The sequence below is a fragment of the Eschrichtius robustus genome, chromosome 20 (assembly GCF_028021215.1).
Source record: "Eschrichtius robustus isolate mEscRob2 chromosome 20, mEscRob2.pri, whole genome shotgun sequence".
NCBI classification, from domain to species: domain Eukaryota; kingdom Metazoa; phylum Chordata; class Mammalia; order Artiodactyla; family Eschrichtiidae; genus Eschrichtius; species Eschrichtius robustus.
In genome coordinates this window covers 61133913-61160795 of record NC_090843.1, presented here as the reverse complement: position 1 = coordinate 61160795, position 26883 = coordinate 61133913, and the positions used below count along the sequence as shown (strand labels likewise).

General features: G+C 46.4%; 1 protein-coding gene across 1 annotated transcript in view; it reads right to left on the bottom strand.

Annotated features, from left to right (window-relative positions):
* DNAH9 (dynein axonemal heavy chain 9) overlaps positions 1 to 26883 on the bottom strand; it is a 303311-nt gene that overhangs the window by 167731 nt on the left and 108697 nt on the right. Inside the window, exons 27-31 of the mRNA XM_068529609.1 lie at positions 25329 to 25485; positions 18789 to 18893; positions 9575 to 9732; positions 7540 to 7678; positions 4639 to 4926 (exon numbers count right to left, since the gene is read on the bottom strand). Coding sequence (XP_068385710.1) covers positions 4639 to 4926; positions 7540 to 7678; positions 9575 to 9732; positions 18789 to 18893; positions 25329 to 25485 — 847 coding nt within the window. The remainder of the gene's footprint in view (positions 1 to 4638; positions 4927 to 7539; positions 7679 to 9574; positions 9733 to 18788; positions 18894 to 25328; positions 25486 to 26883) is intronic.

Sequence of the window (26883 nt, the reverse complement as noted above, 5' to 3'; positions counted from 1 at the left end):
TGTTTGTCTATTCTTCCTTTGAATACATCTACTTTTCAGGTCCTTTTTCTTAGAGACCATGGACTTCCTGACTTGATTTGGACTGACTGCTTTCTAGGTCTGCTAACGGCTATAATTCAAGGACTTCCTTTATTTGATTCTTAAATTTTTGAATCCCATGATATTTTTCTTGTTTTTCATCCTCATTTTGCTATAGTATGTCCTCAAGTAACTTAATCAAATAGGATGCATGCATAGTAAAATTTGTAACTCTCTGAAAATATCCTGAATGATAATTTGGTACGTAATTAGTTTTGAGATCATTTCCCCCCAGAACTTTGAAGGAATGGTTTCCTTGTCCTCTACTATCTGATATTGCTGATGAGAGGTTCTGATGTCATCCTGAATTTCATTCCTTCCTGGGTCACCTGTACCACCTTCTCAATCTGTCACCCAGCCAGGAAACTTTTATTTTTTTCTGGTGACCCATGACTTCTGAAATTCCATTATGACGTGTCCTGGTATAAGTCCATTGAAATCCACTCTGTTCAGTACTGACTGAGCCCATCCAATCTGGACACATGTTTGTCCAGTTCTGCAAGTGCTCTCTTTCTAGAATTCCCATTGGCAACACGTTACGTAACCTAGATCAATCCTCTATGTGTCACCTTGACTCTCACACTATCTGTCTCTCTTTGTGTGTATATTATATATATTATGCTTTGTTATATACATACATACATATATATATAGTTTCATCCTGGGAGATTTCCTTGACTTTACCTTCCAATCCTCTCATTGAATTTTGTGTGTTATCAGTGATTCAATTTTACATTTCAAAGAGCTCTTTACAATTCTCCAATAGTTCTTTTAATTTTTTGATAGCATCTCATTCTTGTTTCATGGATCTCGTTTTCTTTATTTTCTTTAAGGATACTAATTAGGACTTTAAAACGTTCTCTTCCTAACTTCCCCTGGAGTCAGTTGCTGCGTGTGTAGGTGCGTTTGTGTGTGGGTGTCTGTCGGTCTGTCTGTCTCTTGTGTTGTTGGTTGCCTCCAGTATTTGGTGAGCCTCAGGTTTAAACGGAGAGCTGCACTGTGTTTTCTAGGAGGCTGGGGTGGGTGCTGTCTGCGGCTTGATATGCGGGTCTCCTTCCAGGCAGGGAGGACTGAGAGGGAGGTCTGTGCTCCCGGTCAGATCTTGGCCTTAGTCTTTATTCTTCTACTTGTGGGTGAGTGAGCAGGTGCTGGCCTTCAGGCCGAGGAGCCCAAACAGAATGTATGGGCTTCAAACCCTTAGAGCAGTCATAGTTTCCCTCCTAAAGAGTTTATTAAATTCCCTTAGACTTTTCTTTTTGGCTGCAGTTACACGCTTGGCTGTGCATGGTCCGCATTCTTGGGAACCTGGGCCTAGAAGGGGGGGCTGGAGAAGAGTGTGGGGAGCCAAGTGGTAAAATGACTGGGTAAACAGACTTAAGGCCCTCCCCAACCGGCTTAATGTGCCCCCCCCATGTTCTCAGTCCTCTTCCCCATCCCTGCCCTCCTTCACTGCCTACTCCAAGCCCTGAGCTTCTCCACGGTTCTGCTTGGCAGACTGGCCGCCTCCTGGCTCCTCATCCCCTGAAGCCCTTTCTAAGCATATTTGAGCCTGCAGCCCCCCTGCTCTGTTTGATCTGTCAACCTGCTTTCATCCTCTTCCCATCTTTCCAGAAATTTATTCTTATATCCCCTTCCCAGTTTTCACACTTCTATGGGCTTATTCCTTTTTTTTTTTTAAGTTATATTATCACTTTTTTTTTTAATAAGATATCTTTTTTTTTTTTAATTTTTATTTATTTATTTATGGCTGTGTTGGGTCTTCGTTTCTGTGCGAGGGCTTTCTCTAGTTGTGGCAAGCGGGGGCCACTCTTCATCGCGGTGCACGGGCCTCTCACTATCGCGGCCTCTCTTGTTGCGGAGCACAGGCTCCAGACGCGCAGGCTCAGTAATTATGGCTCACGGGCCCAGCCGCTCCGCGGCCTGTGGGATCTTCCCAGACCAGGGTTCGAACCCGTGTCCCCTGCATTGGCAGGCGGATTCTCAACCACTGTGCCACCAGGGAAGCCCTATATTATCACTTTCAAAAGATTGCAGGATGCCTTCTCAAACCAGAGCTTCCCTAGAGGTTTTTGATGAATTAACTTTAAAAAGTTCAAGTGTACTGTGCTATACAGCAGAAATTAGACAACATTGTAAATCAACTATATTTCAAAGAAAACAGTTCAAGTGGACAGTGTAAATGAAAAGTGGGTAGAAAACATCATCTACTGCAAGAACCTTTAGTAGATGGCATCTGTCTTATCAGAGGAGCAGAAAGTGGTTATGAAAAGAAGGGAAGAAAAAGAAGGAAACAATGTGGGGCAACTGACAAATAAATAGAAAGAAAGAGTGAGATTCTGAGCAGAAAAAAGTGCAGAAAATGGGGAAGGAGGGTCGTATGCCTTAGCAGACTCTCAGAGAGGCTGGGAAGATGTGGACTGTCCTGATTCTAAGATGTCAGCCTCAGGGCCTGCATCCTAGGAGCCTCATCGGATTAACTCATCTCTGGGGTGAGGGTGCCCCTCAGGATCAGAGCCTTTCAGAGGAAACCCCTCATCTGGCATCCAAAGCCCTCTATAACACGGCCACCTATTATCTTTCAGGTCCTATTGCTCCCTCCCCCTCCCCCACCCCAATACCTTTTTCTCTAGCCACACTGGACTTCTTGCTGTGGCTTGTACAATCTCTATGTCTCCCTGTCTACCCTTGGCTGACCCTCTTCCCTCTATCTGGGAGGCCTTCCTGCCCATCTCTACTTTTAAAAAGTCTATCTACCAAAATTGAGAGAAGAGAGGTTGGGAGTGGGGATTGCTCCATGGGCAAAACCAATCACAGCTGCAAAGGACCAGGTGATGCTTTGCTTTCTTCTGTAAAATGTAATCTCAGAAATGAAAGCAGACACCAGTTCTGTTTATCTGTAGCCAGAGCTTAATCTCAACCAATGCAAGTACTGTGTGCTAGAAACCCCACCTGGAGTGGAGAACGAACCAGCCCCCAGTCTGTAAGTTCCTCAAGGGGGAGCACTTTCTCTCCTGTGAAGCAGCTTGGTGGCATATCCTGGAGAAGTAATAGTACAGGAAAAAAAAATTCTGTCCTTATCCCTGTATTCCACAACCCTCTCTTGTGGCACCTGTCACATCCTCCTTCCAGGTTTAGTTATTTGTGTGCAGGCACTTCTACTGTAACAACATTGATACATCCTAAAAATGTTACCTTCTGCAAACAGACTCATGGAAAAACAAGATTGCGCAGCCCACTCAAAATGTACAGAATGTTGTATCCAAAGCCCTCAAAGCTCAACAGTGCATCCTAATCCCAATAAAAACACTAGCACAGGGAAGTCACTAGAGCATTTGCAACCTACCTCATGTCCGTTTATCCTCTGAAACCTTAAATCTGGGGGCCTGTGCTTCTTTTTTCAAGAGGTAGATCATGGTTGTATGAATTTCTAATAAAGAACTAAAGATCAGATGTAGATGGAGCCTTCTTCACTAATCCACTGTTTAAACACATGAGGAAGTGACTTCACCCACCCTGAGCCTCCCCAGAAAACAGCACAAACCTCCATGGTTCCTACAGCCATGAGACTAGCTATACTTGCACTAAAGTTTCAGGTTTTCTTTCTTAAAGTCTATGTCTATTGCTAAATGTATTCATTTTCTATGGCTGTAACAAATTACTGCAGACTTAATGTCTTAAAATGACACAAATTTATTATCTTACAGTTTGGGTGGTCAGAAGTCTTATTGGGCTCCAATCAAGGTGTTGAGGGCTGATTCCTTCTGAAAGCTGTGTGTGTGTGTGGGGGGGGGGGGGTCGGTTCTCTTGCCTTTTCTAGCGTCTAGGGGCTGCCCACACTCCCTGGCTCACGGCCCCGTCCTCCACCCTCAAAACCAGCAGTGGCTGGTTGAGCCTTCCTCCGTGGGGTCACTGACACTCTCTGTCTCCCTCTCTCACTGAGAAAGACCGTCGTGATTCTACTGGGCCACCTGGATAAACCCGGATCATCTGCCCACAGCCGGGTCAGCTGATTAGCAACCTTAACGCCATCTGCGACCTTAATCCCCCCTTGCCACGTAATGTAACACGTTCACAGATTCTGGGGATTAGGATGTGGACATCTTTGGCGGGGTAGGGGGAGGAATTATTCTATCTACCACCCTCAGGTTTTTCTTTAATTGTGTAAAGCTTGCCCCTGATCACTTCAAAGCATTTTCAAGATCAGAAAAATGCACATGAACCAACACAGCTTCCACTTTACCTGACTGTCATTCCTGTATAATGGTGCATGAAGTAATTCACATGAAAGGAACACGTGCTATAGCAAAGCCCCTGTCTCACTCCTCCCATGAGAATGTGAACCCCCTGACGGTAGGGGCTTTGTCCTTCTTTTGCATTCCTCACCACACATTCCACACTGTGGATGTCCCAATAAAGAGCTACTGAGATGAACTGAGTTATCGCAAAGTCGATAAGTATCTGTACCTCTAAAGCTACACTTTGGATTAAGGATGAAGTGTAATCCATTGTCCAAGAAAAGAATTAAGAGACAAAAAAATGTCGGGAGGGAAAACCCTGTACCTTGAGCACAAAGTTGTCCTCAGCCTGGAGCTCCAGCTCCACCACAGCCTTCCTAACCAAAGCTTCGAAGTCGAGGTCTCTCCTCCGAGGGACATTCAGGGCAGGAAACAGGTCCCCGATCAGGCCCATGAACACGGGTATGTCGTCTGTCACAATCTTGGGGACGTTGAAGTCTCGCAGGCAGCGCATCAGGACCTGGTCCTCGGGCCGGTCAGGATCTCCTCGCTTCAGGGATCCCGCCACCACCAGCACAGACTTGATGGCCCTCAGGCCCCAGTCATAGTGATCCTGCGGGAAGGCAGCAGGGTTAGACCAGAGCTGCTGGGATGCACAACCAAACGGGCTCGGGCTAGTGTCTGCAGAATTAGATAGCACACCAGTACTAGGTCACTTCTGAGGCCAAGGCAGAGGCAAAGGAAAAGATTAACGACATAGTAGATCATGATCCAGGATCCTAGTTCCTGGTCTGACATTAGTTACTTTTCTGGCTGTTACGACGACAAAGCAGACACAGAGCATATGGGGGGCTGGGGGTCAGGGAGGTTAAACAGACCACTTCCAAACCTATCTGGCTACTCCTTGAACATTCAGAGGGTGGAAGGGTTGTCAAGGAGGGAGATGTGTTAGTTCTCAGAGATGGCCGAAGGTTGAGCGTACTTGCCTCAAAGAGGCCTTCAAACTCTGAGAAAAGGAGAAAAAAAAAGTTCCTTAAAATTTTTGTCAAAGGAGGAACCCAGAAGTCACAAGTTCTGAGAGTAGGCTCGTGGGAGGGTGGAGCATACTGCTGACACCAGGGCTCGGAGTGGAGTGGTGAGGAAGGGGTGCAGCGTGCAGTTCAGAGCACAGACTCTGAGCTCAGACAGACCTCGGTTCAGGTCCCAGCTCTGCTACTTGCTTCACAGCAGGTCGTTATTTAATTAGAGCTGTGATGCATGCTACAGAGGACAATTCAGTGTGCAGGGAATGCGGAAACATAAAACTGACTCAGGACCCCACTCCTGAGGCTGGGGACATCCCGCTCCTTCTGGCTTTGACTGCACTTCTTCCTCATCTGTGCTTGACTGGATCCCAGGTCTTCCTTTTCTTTCAACTTTTTATTTATTTATTTATTTATTTTTGGCTGCACTGGGTCTTCATTGCTACACTTGGGCTTTCTCTAGTTGAGGCGAGTGGGGGCTACTCTTCGTTGTGGTGTGTGGGCTTCTCATTGTGGTGGCTTCTCTTGTTGCAGAGCACGGGCTCTAGGCGCGCAGGCTTCAGTAGTTGTGGCACGTGGGCTCAGTAGTTGCGGCTCTGGGGCTCTAGAGCACAGGCTCAGTAGTTGAGGCTCACGGGCTCTAGAGCACAGGCTCAGTAGTTGTGGCTCACGGGCTTAGTTGCTCCGCGGCATGTGGGATCTTCTCGGACCAGGGCTCGAACCCGTGTCCCCTGCACTGGCAGGCAGATTCTTAACCACTGTGCCTCCAGGGAAGTCCCCTCAGGTCTTCCTTGATATCGTTTCTTCAGAGAAGTCTGATCCTTAGCCCAGGCGCACCCACCGTGTCCTTCGCCTTCATCGTACACTGAACTCAAAGAGCAGCGTAGGTGCAGGAGCACACCCCGGGGAGGGCTGTGACCTGGCGCCTCGGAAGAGGCAGGAGACAGGGCCGCACGTGGTCCTTTGCAGACAGTGATAAGGACGCTGGTCTTTATCCTAAGTACAGTGAGGACCATTTTTAAATGACCCCTCCAGCTGGTGGCTAAAGAATAGACATGAAGGACTAGAGTAGAGGTAGAGAAGCTAGTAGAGAGCAACTTCGAAGCAAGAGACATGGGTGCTTGCAACAAAAGTGGTAGAAAGAAAATAAGAAGTATTTGAGAAATATCCACAGGGTAGAAAGAACAGCCGTTCGTTCATGATTAGATGTGGGGCTGAGGAAGAGGAAGGTGTCAAGGATAACTCCAGGCTTCCAGAATCAGCAAGTGAGTAAGCGACTGTTCTCCTGAAGCCCTGAATGCAGCAGTGGGCCTGCGGTGGAGCTGGCAGGACCACTGGCTTTAGATACTGAGCTGGAGGTACATTTTAGACAATCAGGGGACCTGTGGCATAGACCACTGAATATACAGGCTTTGAGCTCAACAGAGAAGTCTGGGATCGAGACGGGAAAGCGAGTCAGTGGGCTGCAGCCAATGGTGGCTGAGGACCGACAGAGAGGATGCAGTGAGCCAGGGCCTGGGAAGTGTTGAGAAAACAGGGCAGGTGGCTTTTTTTTTTTTTTTTCCCCTAAATCCATTTTGGACAGATGTCACAGGACTGAGAGAGCTCACTTTGTGGCAGCAAAGGTGATCCAAGTAAACACCCCAAAGGAAAGAGAAACTCATTGGGAACGCCTAGGAAGCTTGATTGGCTGTCCGTGACACCAAGATATTCTCCATCTAAGGCATAAACCTTGGAGGCTCTGGGTCATGTTGTAAGGTCTCTTCTTGGGAGGGGACCAGCCCTGGGCAGAAGCCACACTTAAGGACCAGCAGCAATGAGCAGCGTGGTACTGCTTAATGCCTGACTCCCTCTCCCCAACCTTCCTCCCATCTCTCGTTCCTTCAGGTACAGACCACTCCCTCCAAGGGCTTTCATTCGCCACTGCAATGTTTCTCATGGGACATTGGTCATCTATGAGGTGCTGCTAAGTATTCTATAAAAAAGGGGAGTTCTGTGGCCAAACCGTTTTTTTTTTAATGCTGGGCTAAGAAAATGAACATGAATCTTTATTATAGATGATTCTAGAGCATTTAATATGCTTATGGGCACAGTGACTCTCTATGAGAAGGTTCTAATGTTTCCCTAACACACTGGCCCCAGAACCCGTCCAGAGCTGGGACAATCACACGCAACCGGTCGCCTGGTCTAACCAGGGATTGTACCTGTTTGGAGAGAAGCTCTTTGCACAACTCGTAAAGGGTGATGAACTTCCTGGCTAGTAACCGTGCTTCAATGAATCCTTCTGCCACAAGCATGATTTCACAGATCAACTCAAAGTCTGGAACGACCATCGCGCAAGGCCTGTGTAAGGGAGACAGAGGGCTGAGACAGTCCCAACCATGCAGTGGAGGGGAGCTTGTAAGACAAGAGACACTGGCTGAGATCACGGACGGAGGCATGTGTGAGTGTGAAAACTGAGACCTTAGCAATTATTTCATTGAAGACTTTCAATGTTAAGATGAGTTAGTAAGGATAAAGGGAGTAAACTCTCTTGCTCAAGGTGATGGATGATGTGAGCAGATGCGGACAGAGGTGGGGCTACAATGCAAGTCTTGTAACTTGGGTCCAGTGTGCCTTATACAAGGCACAGATTAGTAAAGCCTCAGTAATTAGCAGATTACTAATTAGTGATCTTCTATCATAGATTAGGGGCTAAGGTTGAGGAATAGAGTCTCTCTTGTTATCTGCAAGAAAATGAGAATCTATTTCTCCTCCTCAAAACTTGTCTCCTCCAAGTCTAGATGATCAAACTTATTCTATGCTTATTTGCATACAAATGTCAATACCTAATGCTGAGGTCTGAAGTAGGCACCTATGAACCCCACTTTGCCACAAAATGGCAAATATGAGAATACAGAAGGGAATTTTTGTCTATATATAAGGCTTTATTGTGATTTTTTTCCCCTCTAGGTCTAGAAACATTTTATTTTAAAATTAGTTAATTTTAAAATTAATTCATTAGGTATGTGATAGGAGACTAAAGTTGTTATATTTCTTTAACTGCATTTTCCCTACACTGATATAAAATTTTCAAAAACATATCATTCAAGTACATTTTTCCTTTATATTATTTTAAATTGCATTCAAATTCAAAGGAGCAAGCAAATACTTAGATTCTCAAAATTAATTTGTAACCTAAAATAAGGTTAAATATGCATCTGCAGTACTCTGTGGCACCAGTTCCCACAGCCTGCTGACATTCTTGGTTAAGGAGGGGACCTGCCTAAAGGAGGAGGTACCGCCCCACCCCTGGAGCAGTGAAAGTGAGGGACTGAAGGACACAGGGAGCTTTCCAGTGGCCTCCTGGGCCTCCATGTCCCCAACAGAGAGCGCTGGGTCTCAGTCCAAAGACGAGACAGACAGCTTTGTTTTCGCTCTCACGGCCTCTCTCTCTCGGGTACCAGTTCAGTAGACAGACAATCAGAAGCCATGAAGGATCTTTCAGCTTTCTCTTTGTTGGGCTGACTTCTCTTTTCTGAAAAAAGAACGAAGACTCCAGCCCCTGCTAGGAAATGCTTTTGTGTTTTCTTATCTCAATAAAGAAGATTTAAAAGCGTGGCAATATCCACTGGTGGCAAAGGTAAAATAAAAGAGGTGCTATCATGTATCACCTGTGAGAGGGTCATTCACCACAGCTCTTTGTAGAAAGCAATTTGGTAATGTGTATCAAGAGCCTTAAAAATGTTCCTCCCTGTTAATTCAGTGATTCCATTCCTGGGAAGCTAGCCAAAGAAAATAATCATGCATACAAAAAAAATACTTATGTATATTATACCATGATGAATAAATTTATTTTAACTTATATTTAACTACTGTAGACTAGTTAACTACATTGCGGACCATGCATTTGATAGAATAAAACGCAGTCATGAAATGAGATTTCTTAAGAATACCTAACAGAAGAAGAAACCATTTGTGATAGGATTATGATAGACTATGAAATGAAAAAACAAAACAATACAAAACTGTGTGTAGACCACACACGTAGACTACAAATGCATGACTTTATATGCCTGTAAAGAAAAGAACACAATTAAGCAAAAAATTTTACTGGTGATGGCATTAAACGTGGTTTTGTAAAATCTACCTTTTTATATGTTCCACATTTCTTTTAATATATATGTCATATATTTTCAGTGGAAAAAATAAAAGAAGCTTCTCTCTGGGGCCCTTGCACGGGGCAGAGTAGACGCTCACCTGAACAGAGCCTTGAGGTTTTCCGGCAGCTCCGTGCGGCCGGCGTAGCCTGGGTTCATGGTGATGAAGATGCCCACAGAAGGGTTCAGGCTAACCTCCTCTCCAAGGAAGCTGAACCGCTGCTTCTTATCTCGAATTGCATCTTGAATGCTTTTTACCTGGTGAACAAGTCATCGGAAAATGCTCCCTCTGCGTACCAGAGGCGGAGTGGTAGCTAAGGCTGGGACCCTGTGGTCACACAACACAAACACTTGCTCTGGGCCGCCCTTCACGGAAGGACAGGACTGGCGGCTGCGCCCTGGGCTCTCTACCGATGGGCACTGGGTGCATGTCCACGAGAAATCTGGCCCCCCCCCGTATCCCCATATCCACGCTTATCACATGGTGCCTAAGAGGCTGGGGGTGAACAGCAGACAACTCTGACCGCCAGTCCTCTCCACACTGACCGCTGTCTTGAGCACTGTTCTGTATTACGTCATGTGACCCTCACCAGGATGCTCTGAGCGGGGGCTCTTTAGTACCATCGTCCCCTTTCTCCATAAAGAACTGTAAGCACCCAGAGGTGGAGTAGTTTGCTGAGCCCTACACGGCTGCTAAGTGCTGGCGTCTGCCTCTGAATCCAGGCACGTGGATTCCGGAGCCTGGGCTCTTAGTTGCTACACGATGGAGAGAACGCTAGGACCTACCCCCTAGGCTTGTTCTAAGGAGTAAATGAAATAAAGTCTGCAAGGAGTTTAGCACACAGAAAACGCTCAAAAATAGCAGCTAACATGGGAACTCTTGATGTGACCGCCGCCATCACTGCAGTGTGCCCTCATCTGGATCTAACCCTCTCGGCTACTCCCCTGTCTACATCTCTTGAACAGACCTGGAAAACACAGGCGACTCCGGTAGGGATGGAGCGTATGGTGAGGAGGGGAGGACAAAGCAAAGGGAGGCTGGGTCAGGTCCCCAGGGGCTATTCATGCCTTTCTAAAGAGATTAGACTTTTCCTTAAATGTGGTCTGGAGCCGGAGGGGATTTAATAAGCTGAAGGTTGACCTGGTTAGACCTAGATTCTAGATCATACTTGTAGCAGTGGAAGGAGAGACAGAAATGAACACCTGGTGCTTTGGAAAAGCGTGTGTGATAATGATCAGCAACAGAAGGAGGGAGGACAAAAGGGGCTCACTTGTCTAGCCAGGCCTGGGATGTCTCTGAGTATTTCTAGCCTCTCAGGGCTCTTGAGAGCAAAGCCGGGAAGCTGGGGCCGGCGCAACGGTTTGAATGAGGCTCGTGCATATCAGCTGTGCTCACGGTGTTTAGAATAGTCAGGGGTTCCGTGGAGTTGGGCTGCAGGGATATGTGTGTGTGTGTGTGTGTGTGTGTGTGTGTGTGTGAGTGAGAGAGAGAGACAGAAAGACAGAGAGAGAGAGAGAGAGAGAAGCACAGAGAAAAACAGCTGGAGTGTATATAAGAGAGAAGGAGAGAGGAACAGTTGGATCTTAAACGAGAGAGACAGAGAGCCAGCTGGACCACGTACCAGAGAGAGACAGAGACAGAGAGAGACAGAGAGACAGAGAAGGAGAGGGAGGGAGAGAGAGACAGCTGGACCATAAACAAAAGAAAGAGAGAGACAGACAGACAGAAACAGAGACAGAGAGAATTAAAGCTGGAACACTTTTAAAAGAGAGACAGAGACAGAGAGACAGCTGGACCAGAGAGACAGACACACAGACAGACAGAGACAGAGAGAGAGAAGGAGAGAGAGAGGAAGAGAGCCTGAAGGCAGCTGGACCATCCACCATGGGCAAGGCTCTCTCCAGTGCCTGGAAGGGCGGTATCTGCCAGAACGCCTGGCGGGTCCACAGTTGGGATTCAGCTGCTTTCCCAAGTGAAGCTCTGATGACAGAATGCGTCTGAGCTCACAGCAGTTAGCTGGAGGCTGAAACGTCTTTTCCACGCACAGCATGTCAGTGTGTCCTGGCAGAGGCAGCCTCCAGCACCCAGCACGCTGGCCAAACAGCTTGGGCTCTGCTGGTTCCCGTGGCACTCGTAGCATGCTGGGCCATGGGGCCTCTCGCCACCCTCATCACCCCACGAGGCCTGCGAGTGGGGAAGGCTGGGGTCTCTCCTTCCGCCCCGGTCCTGCCACCTGTAAAATACACAGAGCTCTCCCCTTGTGGCGGAGTGGGGAAGGGACTTTCATTACTCCTTGCAAATGGCTCTGACACCTTTGGGCTAAGGCCAGAGCCCGGACCCTTTCTGCCATTCGCTGTGACTCAGCACTCTCTCCTGCACCCCGAGGCCCAGACACCTCACGCTCAGCGAGAATCTGTGAGGCACTGTAGGACTTGCGGCATCCGTGCTTTTGAGCAAAATTCTGCGGGGGCTCTTGAGGAAGAGTGTTGGACAGACTCGAGGAGGCAGTTAAGGCTGGAGCCTCAGTGCTGACAGCAGCCTCTGACGGCCCGGCTCACGCAGGACAGGAGGCCGTCTGCCTGGCATTTCCTTGCTGCCTTAGAAGCAGCCGAGGTCCACGGAACAAGCACTGGACTGTAACGGTGCCCGGGGTGCAGGGGGCCTGGTAAAGTCCGGAGGTCCTCCAGGAGGCGGTGGGGTGGGGGGAGGGTACAAGCAGGTGAACCGCAGCCCAGCCAGGTGGAGGTGCACACACAGGTAGCTACGGACTGCATCTAAGGTGCCAGGTACACTCCTCACTCGTGGGGGTCCGTTTCCCCACTAAAGACTCATCACTTTCGCCATGGGGAACAATAAAGAAATAATAACTGCCGTTTACTGAGCACCTGATATGTATCAGGCGCTTTTCTGAGAATTTTATGTGAATTAACCCATTCAGTCCTTTCAACAGCTGTATGAGATGGGTGGATCCTCATTTCATAGATGGGGAGACTGAGGCTGAAGGCAGTGAAGACTGTGCTACAGTCCTGGAAGATGCAGGCATTAGGGGAGGCATGAGGGAACTCTATACTATTTTGCAACTTTTCTGTAATTGGTTTTCTATGATTTCCTACAATTCTAAAATAAATTCAAAATAAAAGGTTAAAAGAAAAATGAAACCTGCCAGATGTCTAACAGTTGGTAAGTGGGGCAACCTGCGTTAAAATCAGGCAGTCTGGGGCCAAAGCGTATGCTTTTAGCCACTTCGCCACACGGCCTTCTACCAGCAGGAGCACTGCCAGCCACACACAGCTCCTCAGCTAATATATACCGTCTCAGAGAAATCTGCTTTGCTCTGAAAATAATCATGTTTGTTACAGTTCAGAGACATAGGTTTCCATGAAATAAAAAAGGTGCTTTCTCCACCCATTAAGAAAACAAACAAAAATGGAGAGCTATGTAGAAACCAGTGTCCTCAACTGGGGGTGATTTTGCACCTGCCCTCCCCAGGGGACATTTGGCCACCTATGGAGACATGTTTGTTGTCACAACTAGGGGGGAGGTTGCTGCTTGCATCTAGTGGGTAGAGGCCACGGATGTAGCTAAACATCCTGAAATGCACAAGACAGATCCTTGCAACAAAGAATTTTCAGGCCGAAGGCAGCCTTAGTGCCTAAGTTGAGAAAACCATGATCTGGACCAAACATTTCACCTATGAGGAAACTGAGGCCAAGAAGATATAAGTGAATTGGCCACCATTCCACACCTTGTGTCCCTGGGTCCTACCAAATTCGCATGCACATTCTTGGCCCCAGCCCAGACTGACCAAATCAGAAATCCTGGGGGTGTGGTCCAACAAAGCATCTCTTAATAAGCCCTCCGGGTGCCTCTGATGCATGCTGTAGTCCAAGAACCACTGCAGTCCAGTCAATTCTTGGATTTCTACTTGTACTTGCTTCTGCCCAGGTGTCTCCACTCATACCTGCAGACTGACCCCCCTCCACCTCTCAAGGAGCCTGAGTCCTCCGATCCTTCTGCCCCACCTGCCATGGAGAGGATGTGTCCCTGCAGCCCACTCACCTGGACCAGCCAGGCTTGATCCTGTGGGTCTTGGTGTGAACCCAAGCTCCACGGTCCTCAAGGATTTTCTCTTTACTTTACAGTCTCCCTCTCAGCTCTGGTTCTCAATGTTTGCTGAACATAAGAACCATGCAGGAAGGTTTTTTTTGAAATGTGATGCCTAGGTCCTGCCCCAGACCAATGAAATCAGAATCTTTGGGGTGGAGACTGTGCATTTGTACACTGCTATTTTTCAGAATTGCCAGGCAATTCTAATGTGCAACCAGGGTAGAGAATACTGCACCCAGGGCAGCTTGTCTCCAACCTCATGGTGCCTATGAACCACTGCGGGTCTTGTGAAAATGCAGACTCTGTTACAGCAGGTCTGTGGTGGGTTTGAGAGTCTGCGTTTCTAATAAGTTCCCAGGGGATTCTGACGCTGCTGGCCCACCGCTGGAGCAGCACAGGGCTAGATGCCACCACCCCACCCGGCACCCTCCACTGTCCATTCTCAGGACAGCTGGTGGCCAATTAAGTGTCCTTGCCCCTGGACCACAATGCCCCATTCCAATTCATGACCCTCCACTGCCTCTTGACTAGATGCGCTCGCTTTCTTTCAGTTTCTACAGCCTTTAACTGCACCTCTTGAATGGAACTTCCTTTCTGCCTTATATTTTAGATGCATGTGTAGGTCTTACTTCTCTATATTGCAGGCCAGCTCTGATATCAAATGATCAGTCCTGCTATCTGCACAAGCCACGTGTGCTTGTCTGACCACAGTGGCTTGACTGGATATCTTCAGAATGACATCTTTCCCTCCAAAGACTGGAAGTTAGTGATCACAGATGGTTCTGCCCCTATACCCTCCCACCCACCCAGGTAGGGCCTTGCATCAGACACAGTGGTGAAGTATCAAAGTCATCCCATCTTACCTGCAGGTGATAAATTTTAAGGAGGTCATCGGCTAGCCCTAGGCTATGCTCCTCCTCTCAGCTTTTTCTCCACACCCCTCTATGTTGCCCCCCTACATTCTAGGGAAGTGGCCCATTCATTCTGTGGTCCCCTGGGGTCATTCTCTTCTCCAGCCTTTGCCCCCAGATGCCATGCGTTATTAAAATCCTGCCTGGCTCACTCCATGCTTCTCTCTGCAGTGGCAGATTGGAGTCTGCTGCCTTCAGGAAGTACAAACCACTCATCACTTTTTACATTTAAAAAAATATTTCTATGTTTTTACTTTAGACCTTAAACTCCTATATAAAGGGTGTTACATGGGAGTTCCCTTGGCTCTGAGATGCTAGCATTTGTTCAGCTCCTTGAGTACTTGGAACACTGCTATGATGGGCTCCCGAGTCCCTGCTAGCTGCTCTGCTGCTTCTAGCCACTTGCTGCCCCAGCCCAGCCCACTGCCAGGGCTCGTACCTATGGAAGGGACAAAGTAGCAGGGACGCCTAACCAGGCAGTGTGAAGGGGGACCAGGGGCTGGAGGTACAGAGTAGTGGCGCATGTCCCCTGGCCCAGATAACACAAGGCCTAGGGAGCTGATTGCAATCGTAGTGGCAAAATTCCCAAAAAAAGTATGTAGTATCTTATACGTTTAAAAAATAACAGAGTAATTGTTCTTGGAATTGCCACAGTTTTCCCAATTGGATATGCAATTCTGCTTGACCAATCTGACAGAGACATGAAAATTTCCACCTCCAAGAATACTGAGGCATGCTCACTTTTGTAGAAGTTACTGGGAAGAGGGGCACAGACATGTGAGGAGAGGAGAGGAGGAGAAGCAGGAGAGGAGGGGTAGGGCGGGTAGAACTGTCACAGCTGGTGCAGCTTCTGCACCAATATGCCAGCCTGGATTGCAGCGTGAATAGTTAGTGCAATTTTCTCCTTGGATGGGTCTACGATTTTAAATGGTACTAGCTCAGATTTTGCCCAGGTTGTTGTCAGACCACTTTCTTGAGAATGTTTCCTATGATGTATTCCTAGACGAGAGTGTGGAAGCATCAGGGAATTCCAGATTGAATTTATTTCATTTAATTCCAGAAGCAAAAGGGAATTAATCTTGAACTCACCACTGACCTTGTGTTGGGCAGTTTCAAAATACTGTAAGGCAAATTCATAGCATCTGTCTACTATGCACTGGGGACAGTGGCTGTTGGGCACTGCCTCATCAGTTAGGACACTGTTAAGTTTGTTAAGATAGCCAGAGCCTGGCCAGCTGAGAAGGAGTGAACAGTGCAGGGGAGACTGCTGAGACCAGGGAGTAGACCCTTCTTCCCTGTCCTGTGTGTTCCAGCCTTCTACTTTTCTTCAACCCATTTCCTACAGGGTTCAGGTAATAATGATAGTAATCATGAACATCACCACCACCCCCACCATCATCATCATCATGGTCATCCCCATCATTATTATCATCACCACCACCATCATCATCATCATGGTCATCTCCATCATTATTATCATCACCACCACGATCATCACCACCACGATCATCATCATCATGGTCATCCCCATCATTATTATCATCACCACCACGACCATCATCATCATGGTCATCCCCATCATTATTATCATCACCACCACCACCATCATCATGGTCATCCCCATCATTATTTAATCACCACCACCCCCACCATCATCATCATCATGGTCATCCCCATCATTATTATCATCACCACCACCATCATCATCATCATGGTCATCCCCATCATTATTATCATCACCACCACCACCATCATCATCATGGTCATCCCCATCATTATTATCATCACCACCACCACCATCATCATCATGGTCATCCCCATCATTATTATCATCACCATCATCATCATCATGGTCATCCCCATCATTATTATCGTCACCACCACCATCATCATCATCATGGTCATCCCCATCATTATTATCATCACCACCACGATCATCATCATCATGGTCATCCCCATCATCATCATCATGGTCATCCCCATCATTATTATCATCACCACCACCATCATCATCATCATGGTCATCCCCATCATTATTATCATCACCACCACCACCACCACCATTACCACCATCATCATGGTCATCACCATCATTATCACCATCACCACCACCATAAACATCACCACCACCATCACCATCATAACAGAGACTAACATTTATTGTGTGCCTACTATGTGTAGGGCTTTGTTTTAAGTGCTTTACATATGTTAACTCACTTAATAATTACTACAACTGCATCTAGTAGGTATTAGTATTATTAACTCCCTACAAATGTGGAACTTGAGACATGGACTTGCCCGAGGTCACACAGCTAGTAAAGTGGCAGAACCAGAACTGAACACTGGCAGTGTGGTTTCAGAGCTTACACACATAACCACTTCTCCCCTGCCTTGTCTGGCTAACTCCACTCTACAAGAACCTGCTTCTTTTAAAAGCCCAATTCCATGTGGAACTTGTTTATATCTCTGGAGCCCAAGAAGAGGTCTCTGCTGTCTTGTTGTGGCTCCCACCTTTTGCTCTTCCCCTGGGCTCCTTGTGGGGACACACGGAGACAGCCCGTCAGCAACCCCAGGCACTGAGTGCTGCATCGGGACACTACAGGTGTGACTATTCATGATGAACGGTCCTGGGTTTAAGTGAGGCAGTAACAACAGCACAGCCTAGCTGATGAGAACAAGAAGTGCTCTCCAGAAGCTGTGGCAAGCAGCCAGGAGAGGGGGCAGAAAATCATAAAAGCAAAGATGAAAGAGGTGGACATAAAGATGGATAGAAATAATTATGGGTTATCGATGCCACAATAGACACTGTGGCAAGAAGCTTATGCTTCTCTCTTGATTTTCAGAACCATTCTAGGCCTAGAATTAGTACTTCAAGAAAGGTTTATTTTCTTTTACTCTACATCTTATATCACAAAATTCAAACAGTCTTTACAGAAGCATCATTCCTGGTTCCAAGTTGTGAGGTGACCACTTGGAGGTGAATGCAGTCAGTGGACGTGTTTTGTTTGTTCAGCTCAGGTTTTGTTTTTAATTAAATAAACTGCCAACTTTTAGAAATCTAGAGATTTTAAATAAAAATTTGGACTGTCAGCCTCTCCTCAAAATGTAAAAGATCTGGCAACACCGGCCTCATATTCTCATGAGGCAGAGGTGTGCTGGTAAACGTGTAACAACCAGCTCTCCAGGAAAAAAAAATGCCCCAATTTGTAGGATTTGCCCATTTCCATGGTAGCCAATTTCAAGCTGCCAATGTGACAGCACAGTCAGCTCTTGTGAACCAAGCCAGTCAAGGGTTTTCAGCTGAGAGAGTGTTCAGGCAGCTCTTTGACTTACTTCTTCTACCTACTCCTGCTGCATCAAACAACCCTAAGGAAAGGGAAGACCCCGTATCAACCACGGGAACAAGAGAAGAACCTACGTTTCTGCAACTTTCAGAAGCTTCACCAAGAAACAGTGCAGACAAGCATCAGCAAGTTGGTACAAAGCAGACTTTCAGCAAAGGTTTGTTCACTTTTTTCTACCCCCCTCTTTCTGCTGCTCCCACTGTCTATGGGATCCTTACCCAAATCCAAATCCTCTCCATCTTTTTAAGGCCTGGCTTCAAGATAACAGAAATCAAATCACATCTAGAACATTGAAGAGTGTCTCAAGAACTCAAGATTTCTGAAGTTAGGAATAGTGTCCTATTCAGCTGGGGACCCTTCACACTGGCCTTGAGCACAGCACTGACTATGCCGTAGGTGTTTAGTAAGCGCTTCCTGGGTGACCTGAAAGACAAGCGGCACGCTTAGGGGAAATCTAACCCAAAAACTGATTTTCTTCATCCAACAATACTCATGCTGCCCCCTCACTTTGTACATAATTAAGTGAACGAGGCTGAGAGAGGTGGAGCGCCTGGCTAGGATGCTCAGTGAGGGAACGGATGAGCTGAATTTCAAGTCCTGGTCTGACAACTTCCCCAGTCTGTGCCTCTTCTAAGGAGCCGGGCTCTGCCATCTCTTTCGATCCTTCCCTACCCCTATGGAGCCGGTGCATGGGCGTTCTTTCTTCCTGTTTTACAGAGGAGGAAGTGTGAAGTCATGGCCAGTAAATGGGTCCATCTTGGTAGGGGCCAGCATGATACCCATATCCTGCACCCAGGCCTGATTTTAGCAGGTGGAAGAAAGGGCAGGAAGTGCAACAGGGGAAAGGGTAGAGGCAAGTGGATGAGGAGAGGGTAAACGCAAGAGGATGCACAAGTCCTCAGGGCTTGGCATGAAGACCACAGCGCTCCCATCAAGTTCTGGCCCCCATACCTGCACAGCCACCACTGACAAGACCTCCATGGAGATTCGATTAAACTCATCAAAACAGCCCCAGGCACCGGTCTGAGCGAGGCCCTTGTAGATGTTGCCGCAAGACTGCAACAAAATGTACAAATATTAAATTACTATCTGCTGGGCTTACTGTTACACATCTAAGTAATTTTCCATCCCCTTTATGATAGAACTTCCAGTTCCCTAAAGACCACTGGTTAGAAACTCATATTAAAATTTCAAGGACAATTAAAATTTTGATGGCTTTGGGTGCCAACATAAGTCATGGGATCAAACAGAACCTTTTCAAGACACTTCGACCAAAATCCCTTTAAAATGTCATCAGGCTTGTATTGATTCTGTAGCTTTCAAAATCCCAGGAAACGAATAAAATATTATATTTCTTGCACCATACAGACAAAAATCCTTCCACTCAGCCTTTGGCATGTGCTGATGAAAAAGTTTATGTCTGTATCTTTGAATTCATGCAAAATACCCAGGTTTCCCAGAGCGATGGGAAGCTGGAGATGGGGGTGGGAAGGGATAACCTCTTTTGGAAATAAACTACAGGTAAATCTTTTTAAATGAGAGTAAGGGAATAATTTCAGATGGAAGATGGTATATCTGTCCTAAAAATGAAAACCACTCCGGCCATTCAATGTGAACTAGTAAACCATGGAGCCATATAAAGGGAGAGACGACTGGGAGACACTCAAGGCCATTGGCAAGGAAACATCACTGATGTGCTCAGAACGTGCAAATAGTCAAAAAGTCCATTCATTTACTCAGTGGGCATTTTTTGACCATCTGCTCCATGCATAGCTCACGTGCTAGACCCAGAGAGGCTCAGTCCCTCTCAGAGCTTCTAGTTAGGTTGTGGAGATAAGGCATACAAATAAAACAGGTAAATTGCTACATGAGCAGTGGTTCCAATGGATAATATAGACCACAAATGTTATGCAGTTCAGAGAGGGGTGGGTCAAAGTGCTCTAGATGGATCAGTTTTGCCAAAGAAGTGAATTTCACATAGTACTACAACAGCACTTTCCAAAGTTTATTTCATGGAATGCCAAAGCTGGGAGATGCTCCTTGAAGACAAGACTCTCTGGTAAATCAAGTTTGGAAAACACTGCTTTCTATAACCCACTTTGGTCAATTTACAACGTATAAGGGCATTTTAAGGGCCCTGAGAAGTCAGGCAAAATTAAATTATTTCAACTCTGTTATATGGCTAGGATTTTTTTTTTCCTCATGTGACCCCTGATTTTCTCAGAACGCATTCTGGCAAACATTAGTGTAGTGGAAGGAACACAAGAACAGAACCAGAAGATCTGGAGTACTGATATCTCACAGAAGTACATGGTATCTTCAGAACATACATTGGAATCGTGGCTTAATAAGATAACAGTGTCTGTGCAGGCATAGCAGAAGGATAAGGGCTCTCCAGGAGGAGGAAGGATTATGGACAAAGGATGAGCAAAGTCATGGTATGTACAGAGAAAAATAAAGGTGTCATTTTGGCATGAAAGTTGATTTAATAAAGAGGGTCATGGTTCTGAAAAGGCTTGAATTATTATAAGAGATCTTTGGAGGTTTGGAGCAGAGAAAAACATGATTAAATCGGTATTTTAGGAGACCCAGTCTAACAACACACAAGCTAGGTTAGATGCGGGGCAGACTTTGAAAACAGAGGGAAGAATCAACCCCACCTTTTACTAAGCTCCTTGAATTAACTGATTTCTCTATTCATGCAACAAATCTACTCTGAGCCTGTGCTATGTGCCAGCGGTTGTCCTAGGTCATGAGGATTCAGCCCTGAACAAGGGAGAATTGATCCGATCCTCAAGGGTTTTGGATCCTAATGGGGAAAACAGACAATGAACACAAAAATAAGAAACTATCAGTAGTGATAAGTCCCAATGGAGTCTTAACATGAGGGTAATGTGGCTATTTATTTATTCATTCTGTTTTATTGAGATGTAATGGACATGTAGCTATTTCAGATTGAGAAGTCAGTCTCTCTGAGGAGGTGACATAAGCTCTAGGCATTGTGTTTGTGTGCTCAAAAAAATTCTGCAGGTGGATATTGCTAGTATTATATTCATGAGTGTGTGTGTGTGTGTGTGTGTGTGTGTATACATATGTATATATACACATATATATAATAAAACGTAATATATATTTTATATTTCATTTATATGACATACTTATATTCCCAAACTTCTGCTTAGTATTTGTGACATTTGACAGGTTGCCATATATACATGACACTTGCCAGGTTGCCACACACACACACACACATATATATATATGTAAAGTAATAAAACAACCTGTCAACTATCACATACACACACATTACATATATGTATATCACATACACACATTATATATATATTGCCACCTGTCAAAGGTTATAAACACTAAGTCAGAGTTTTGAGAATCAAAATCCATGCTTCTCCAGCTAACAGTGGTTTTAAAACTTTTTAAAGCTGTGGATACCTTTCATCAAATGGAAATCCAATACATAAAACAGAAGAAAGTAGAGTTTCCATAGGGGGATAATCGTCACCCCACACTTTACCCCCAAGGGCCTGAGCAGAACCCAGGACTCCATGTGGCCCCTTTTTTTGACAGGACACAACTAAGATGTCACCACAACAGCACAATGGTACCATTAGCTGGGCTGGGCTGGGCTGCTGCCTTGCCATAAGACGGTGAGTTTCTGGGACAGGGTAAGGGCTCTCAGAATAAGGTTGAAGGCCTGGAAGCGAGAGCCTTGCTGAAGGAAGAATAAACACTGCTGACTGATTGGAATGATGGAAGGAAGGACAGGAAACAATGAAGATGTCTTAAGATGTCCACCCTGGCCCACGGGGAAAAATAAGATGATTAGTATTGCTGGGATGAGGAACCTGGCCGGAAGGAAACAGGGAGTCAGCAGGAACTGTCTGAGAAGAGTGTCGACCGAATATGAGAGAAGGGCATCCAAACGGAGGCCTCTACTGCCTAGCTAAAGAGACTACCAGAACTTGGGTGAAGCTGGAAAACAGACTCAGGAGTCATCCGTATAAAAGTAAAACTTGAAATGATGAAAAGGGGTCAAAAAATGAGATCAAGAAGGCAAGATCAGATAGAATTGTGGAAGGATGATGTTTCAGAAGCGTAGAGAGCAGGGTTTCTCAAGAAGTGGGTGTTCTACAGTATTGATGCCATGGAGAAGTCACAGAATTCCAGATACTTTCAGATTCAAAGTCATTTGATGTTTCAGCAATAGCCTCTCCAAACTGAGGTCCAGGGGGAAAGTATTGCTGCTATAACATGAAGAATGTCTTAGCACTAAAACAGCAACCATTTCCAGAGAAAGTGGCTAGTTTTATGGGTTTTCCAACCAGCACTAGTAGAGTAAAGCAAACCCTAACCCTAACCCTTTCCCCCAAGCCCCCACACAGTTCTCGCTTCCACCCCATTACCCGACGCCTCCCTACAGAATTCCTGAGGCAGAGGGGATTGTGAGGGTCCTTGACAAAGCCCAAACTCTCCTCTTTCCTCCTCCTCTGTTTCACCACCGACCCACGCCCTCCCCATGTTCACTAAGTATCATTTAATTTTTTCAAGCCTCTCAATCTTTCTTTTCCGTTTCTGCTACCCCATCATCCGGCTTCTCTCCCTCTCTGGTTTGAACGAGTGCAATGTTCTTCCTAAAAATGTTCCTCCCCCACCCCTTCCAGTATCTTCCTGTCTCCCTTCCTCTGGCTGCCCAGGGAGTCTTCCTTAAAGACCGTTTGTCTTCATCACGCTCCTGCTTCAGTCCTGCAGCCTGCAGCGTTTCTGTGGCCTGACACCTCATGGTCAGAGCTTCCCAGTGGTCTTGTGCTCCTCCTCTCCTTGCTCAACCCCATCTCCCATCCTCCCCTGTTCCCCGATCCACTCGAAGGGACTCCACCGTGGTTCCATGTTTGTTTCTAGCTTGTTCTCTGGAGACACTGAAACAGAATGCGCTGCTGTGAGTGATGCTGGTGAAAGCTCTTTCTGACCTTCACTCCTTTCCTCCCCTCACCCCAGTCAAACCCTGTGAAGAGAGCTCAGGGTGAAGTCAGCACAGGGAGCAGGGGAAGGACAGCACCTGCACATAGAACTCGGTCCTGTTTCTGAAGCTGATGTTTTAGTGGGTGGGGCTGCGTTAAAATGTCACACGCCCTGTTTGGTGCTCATCCAAACCTTAACAACCTTAAACAACCTCAGCTCTCACCTCCTCCACGATGTCTTTTCTGACCAGTGCACTTGGTGGCTCTCCCACAGCTCTGGAGCATTCCAGGGATTAGAGTTCGTAGAACACGCATTAGCACTCAGGGTAATGCTGTCTGCTATCTCCCCTAATTATTTCATATACCGTTCCTGTCTCTCCTAATGGACTGGGTTATGCTCACTCTATCTATCTATCTATCTATCTATCTATCTATCTGCCATTCGTCTATTATCTCTCTCTCTCATCTATCTACCTACGTATCTTTATTTTCTTTCTTCTTTCCTCCTTTCCTTCCTTCCTTCCTATCCATCTATCTCTCATATGTCTATCTATCTATCATCTATCGTTTATCTATTTATATCTATCTTTCATCTATTATCTCTCTCTCTCATCTCTGTCATCTGTTGACCTGCCTATGTTTTCTTTCTTTCCTTTTTTCCTTCCTTCTTTCTTCCATTTTCTTTCTTTCTCTCTCTCTCTATCATCTATCTATCTACCTATCTATCTCTGATATCCCCCCATGATTCCCAACAGATGCTGAGCAACGGTGATGCTCAATAAATTAAGTTGATTGCTGGTGTGTACTTTGAGATAAAAATAATTCTGAATACCTGGACAACAAAGGGAAGAGGAGGTTTGCAAACTGCTTACTTATTGGGGCTGTTTGGTTACAAAGCACGTTTGGTGTCTAGGAAGGGCTCACCTTACCTTTGCTGCATCTCACTACGGCTATACCTACTATTCTTGCTCTGATCTGTGTCTGCACTAGAGGCACATGACTGAAGCTTTGCACAGTTCAAACAAATTAAGGGCAGACCCCTCTTCTCAGCCTGCGCTCTTAGAGGAATTGGTGGGGTCAGGGTTCAGTAATAAGTTTTTGAAAGGACTGGGTAAAATGACCTTAGTGACCTCTGGCCACGGGGCCAACTCATCTCTTCCTGTTTCCCATGTTAAGCATGACTTAGAAGAAATCTGGCTGATTTTCTTCAATCAATACCCCAGGTCTTCCACATCTAAATGAGTGTGTCCTCCAGAATGCTGGGTGGGAGAGTATATTTATCTCAGCAGGGCTGCCATTGATCAGCTCTAGAAGAATCTAGAAACTTAAAGTAATCCTTAAAGTTTAGCTTGTTCCTTTAGAGGGGAAAAAAATCGTTTCTTCTTCCAGCCTGCTTAAAGAGAAACAGTATCTTTATGTGTTCATCAATAAAGGCAACCATATTAAAATTTAGTGTGTGACTATGGGAAGACAGCTATTTTGGGTCTGAATCCTCATTTTGTTTGCTTTATATGAGAAAACATGATGCTATAGGATTCTGTAACTCTGCACAGCAGAATTTTATATACAAAAGAAATTATTAAAGTTATAGCAGATCAATCTCATTTACAGAGTTCTATACATGGTAACTGAAAGTATTATCTTACAGTCTCTAAATTTACTTTTAAATTAAATTTATTTTACAGGCAATATATCACATCATTTATATATATAAATATTTGATCTATTTAATGCAAATGTTTTCTTTTTCCACTCTAAATTTATTTACCCGCTATCCTATTTTCAAAAGGGAACTTAAGGCAGTTTACAAAAATACATACAATAAAACAAAATAGAAATGAGACAGTGAGACAATCTGTTATTATGCTTTTTTTTAAAAAAAGAATCTGAATAAGGTCTAGTTGTGAGCAGAATGTTGATGGCTGAGAAGTGACTTAATGGGCCTCTCGTTTCTTTTGCCTTTCTCTATGACACAGAGCCTGGAATACATTAAAAAATGTAAAAATGATGAGTGCCTGGACGAAGAACATTACCCTTGCACTTGCCTTTTGTGTACCTCTTGCTAAGAGCAGAGGTTACTCTAGTATGTCTTCGGAAGCCAAACCTAGAATATTTTGCCCTTGTAGAAATTCTGGGGAAATGCCCACTTTTACACAAGAGCACATCTATGACTTTTATGTGAAGATTTTTATATCAGCCACTTATGAGCCCTTCTGTGGTTCTGGGTCAAATAATGAATTTAGGCCTCTGGATATATGTTCAGCTTCTTCATTTTACAGATGACGAAAGGAAGACCCCAGAGGAGAAGCTGCCTCTCTGTGGTTGCAAAGCTCATCCGTGGAAGTGGATTCCATGGCGCTAAAGTTTACAGGGAGGTCCACAAGCTCCTGAGGGCAGGGGTCCTCAGGCCTCCCGTGAGGGAGCAGGGGCCTCCCTGTCTGGGCCTCTGAGCGAGACCAGGGCGGCGAGGACGAGCTGCTGCCCAGCTCCGAGCCCCCCGCGGCCGGGCCCGTACCTTGTAGTCCATCTGCTCGGAGCAGTTAAACACGTAGACCATGATGCCCAGTGCGCGGCCCAGGTCCTTGGTGGTCTCTGTCTTGCCTGTGCCTGCAGGTCCTGCTGGAGCCCCGCTCATGGTCAGGTGCAGAGACTGGGTGAGGGTGATGTAGCACCTGCCGAACACAGGAGGGTGGAGGTCACTCTCGGTGCCACAGGTGGCCCCACAAATAGCTCTGGCCCTGCTGGGTCCCAGTGAGAGAGAGCTGAGGTTCAAGGCCGTGAGAGGCTTGGCACAGCTTCTGTGAAGGAAAGCCCAGAGCCCCCCCGCTGTTCCCCTCTGCGCTGCGGGTGGAACTTTCTAAAGGATCATCTGATCATGATGCTCCCTCCCTGAAGGGCACCAGGGGCTCTCGGCCCGGCCCTTCCTGACCTTGCCCCCGCTTACTTCTCTAGCTCATTTCTCATGGGTCCCTTCCCCCCAGCCCCAGTATGTTTAAGTCCATTCATGAAGAGCTATTTTCACTTGCCCAGTGCTATGGTCTGAACGTTTGTGTCCCCACTAAATTCATATGTGGAAATCCTAACCCCCAAAGACTGTGGTGTTAGGAGGTGGGGCCTCTGGGAGGTGACGAGGTCATGAAGGTGGAGCCCTCATGACTGGGCTTAGTGCCTTATTAAAGAGGCTCCAGAGCCGTCCCTGCCCCTTCCACCATGTGAAAACACCGCGAGAAGGCACCAGCTGTGAGCCAGAAGAAGGGCCCTCACAAGAGCACGACTATGCTGGCACCTTGACCTTGGACTTCCCAGCGTCCAGAACTGTTGAGGCCAAGTCCCCCGAAAACTGAGTTCCTCTGCCGAGTTAATGATTAACCTCTTTACCCAAAACGTTATTCCTTTTCTCGTCCAACACCTGTTCCCCTCAAGATTGAGGGGTATCAAAGGGGGGATTGAAACTGCATACAAGCCCCTGTGTCCCTGTCCTTTAAGATAACAGCCTTTTGCTTTAGTCTCCCAGGCCTCCCCTGAGTCTCCAAAGGCTGGCTCAAGAGTTAATGATTAGGAAATGCGAAGATGGAGACACAAAGAATAGCTGTTGGACCAGGAAACTGGTACAGTTTAGACTCTAGACGAGCCCCACAGCAGGTCCCGGACACCCAGGTCCCTGAAAGCTACGGATACAGGCCCGACACCCACCCCCCCCAGGCTGTTCTTACTGGAAGCAGACCCCACCAGGTGAAAACTGCCAACCGCCAGCACTTAGAGCCCAGACCGGTTGAAACCAGATGACTGGTGATACTCGAAACTTCACATTGATGCCAACCAATCCGCGAATAGGACAAGCTAACCAGGCTCCCTGCAGCCCCCTCCCTCACCCTCACGCTGCCTTTAAAACCTTTGTCTCCTAACCGGCAACTTGGAGATGGTCTTAGGACACTAGTCCACCATCTTCCCACGTTGCTGGGCTGCTGAATAAAGCAACTTTTCCTTTTCCACCAACACTTGTCTCTCGAATTGGCCTGCTGAGTGGCGAGCAGTTGAACTTGGGTTCCGTACCGGCCTTGTCCAGTTAC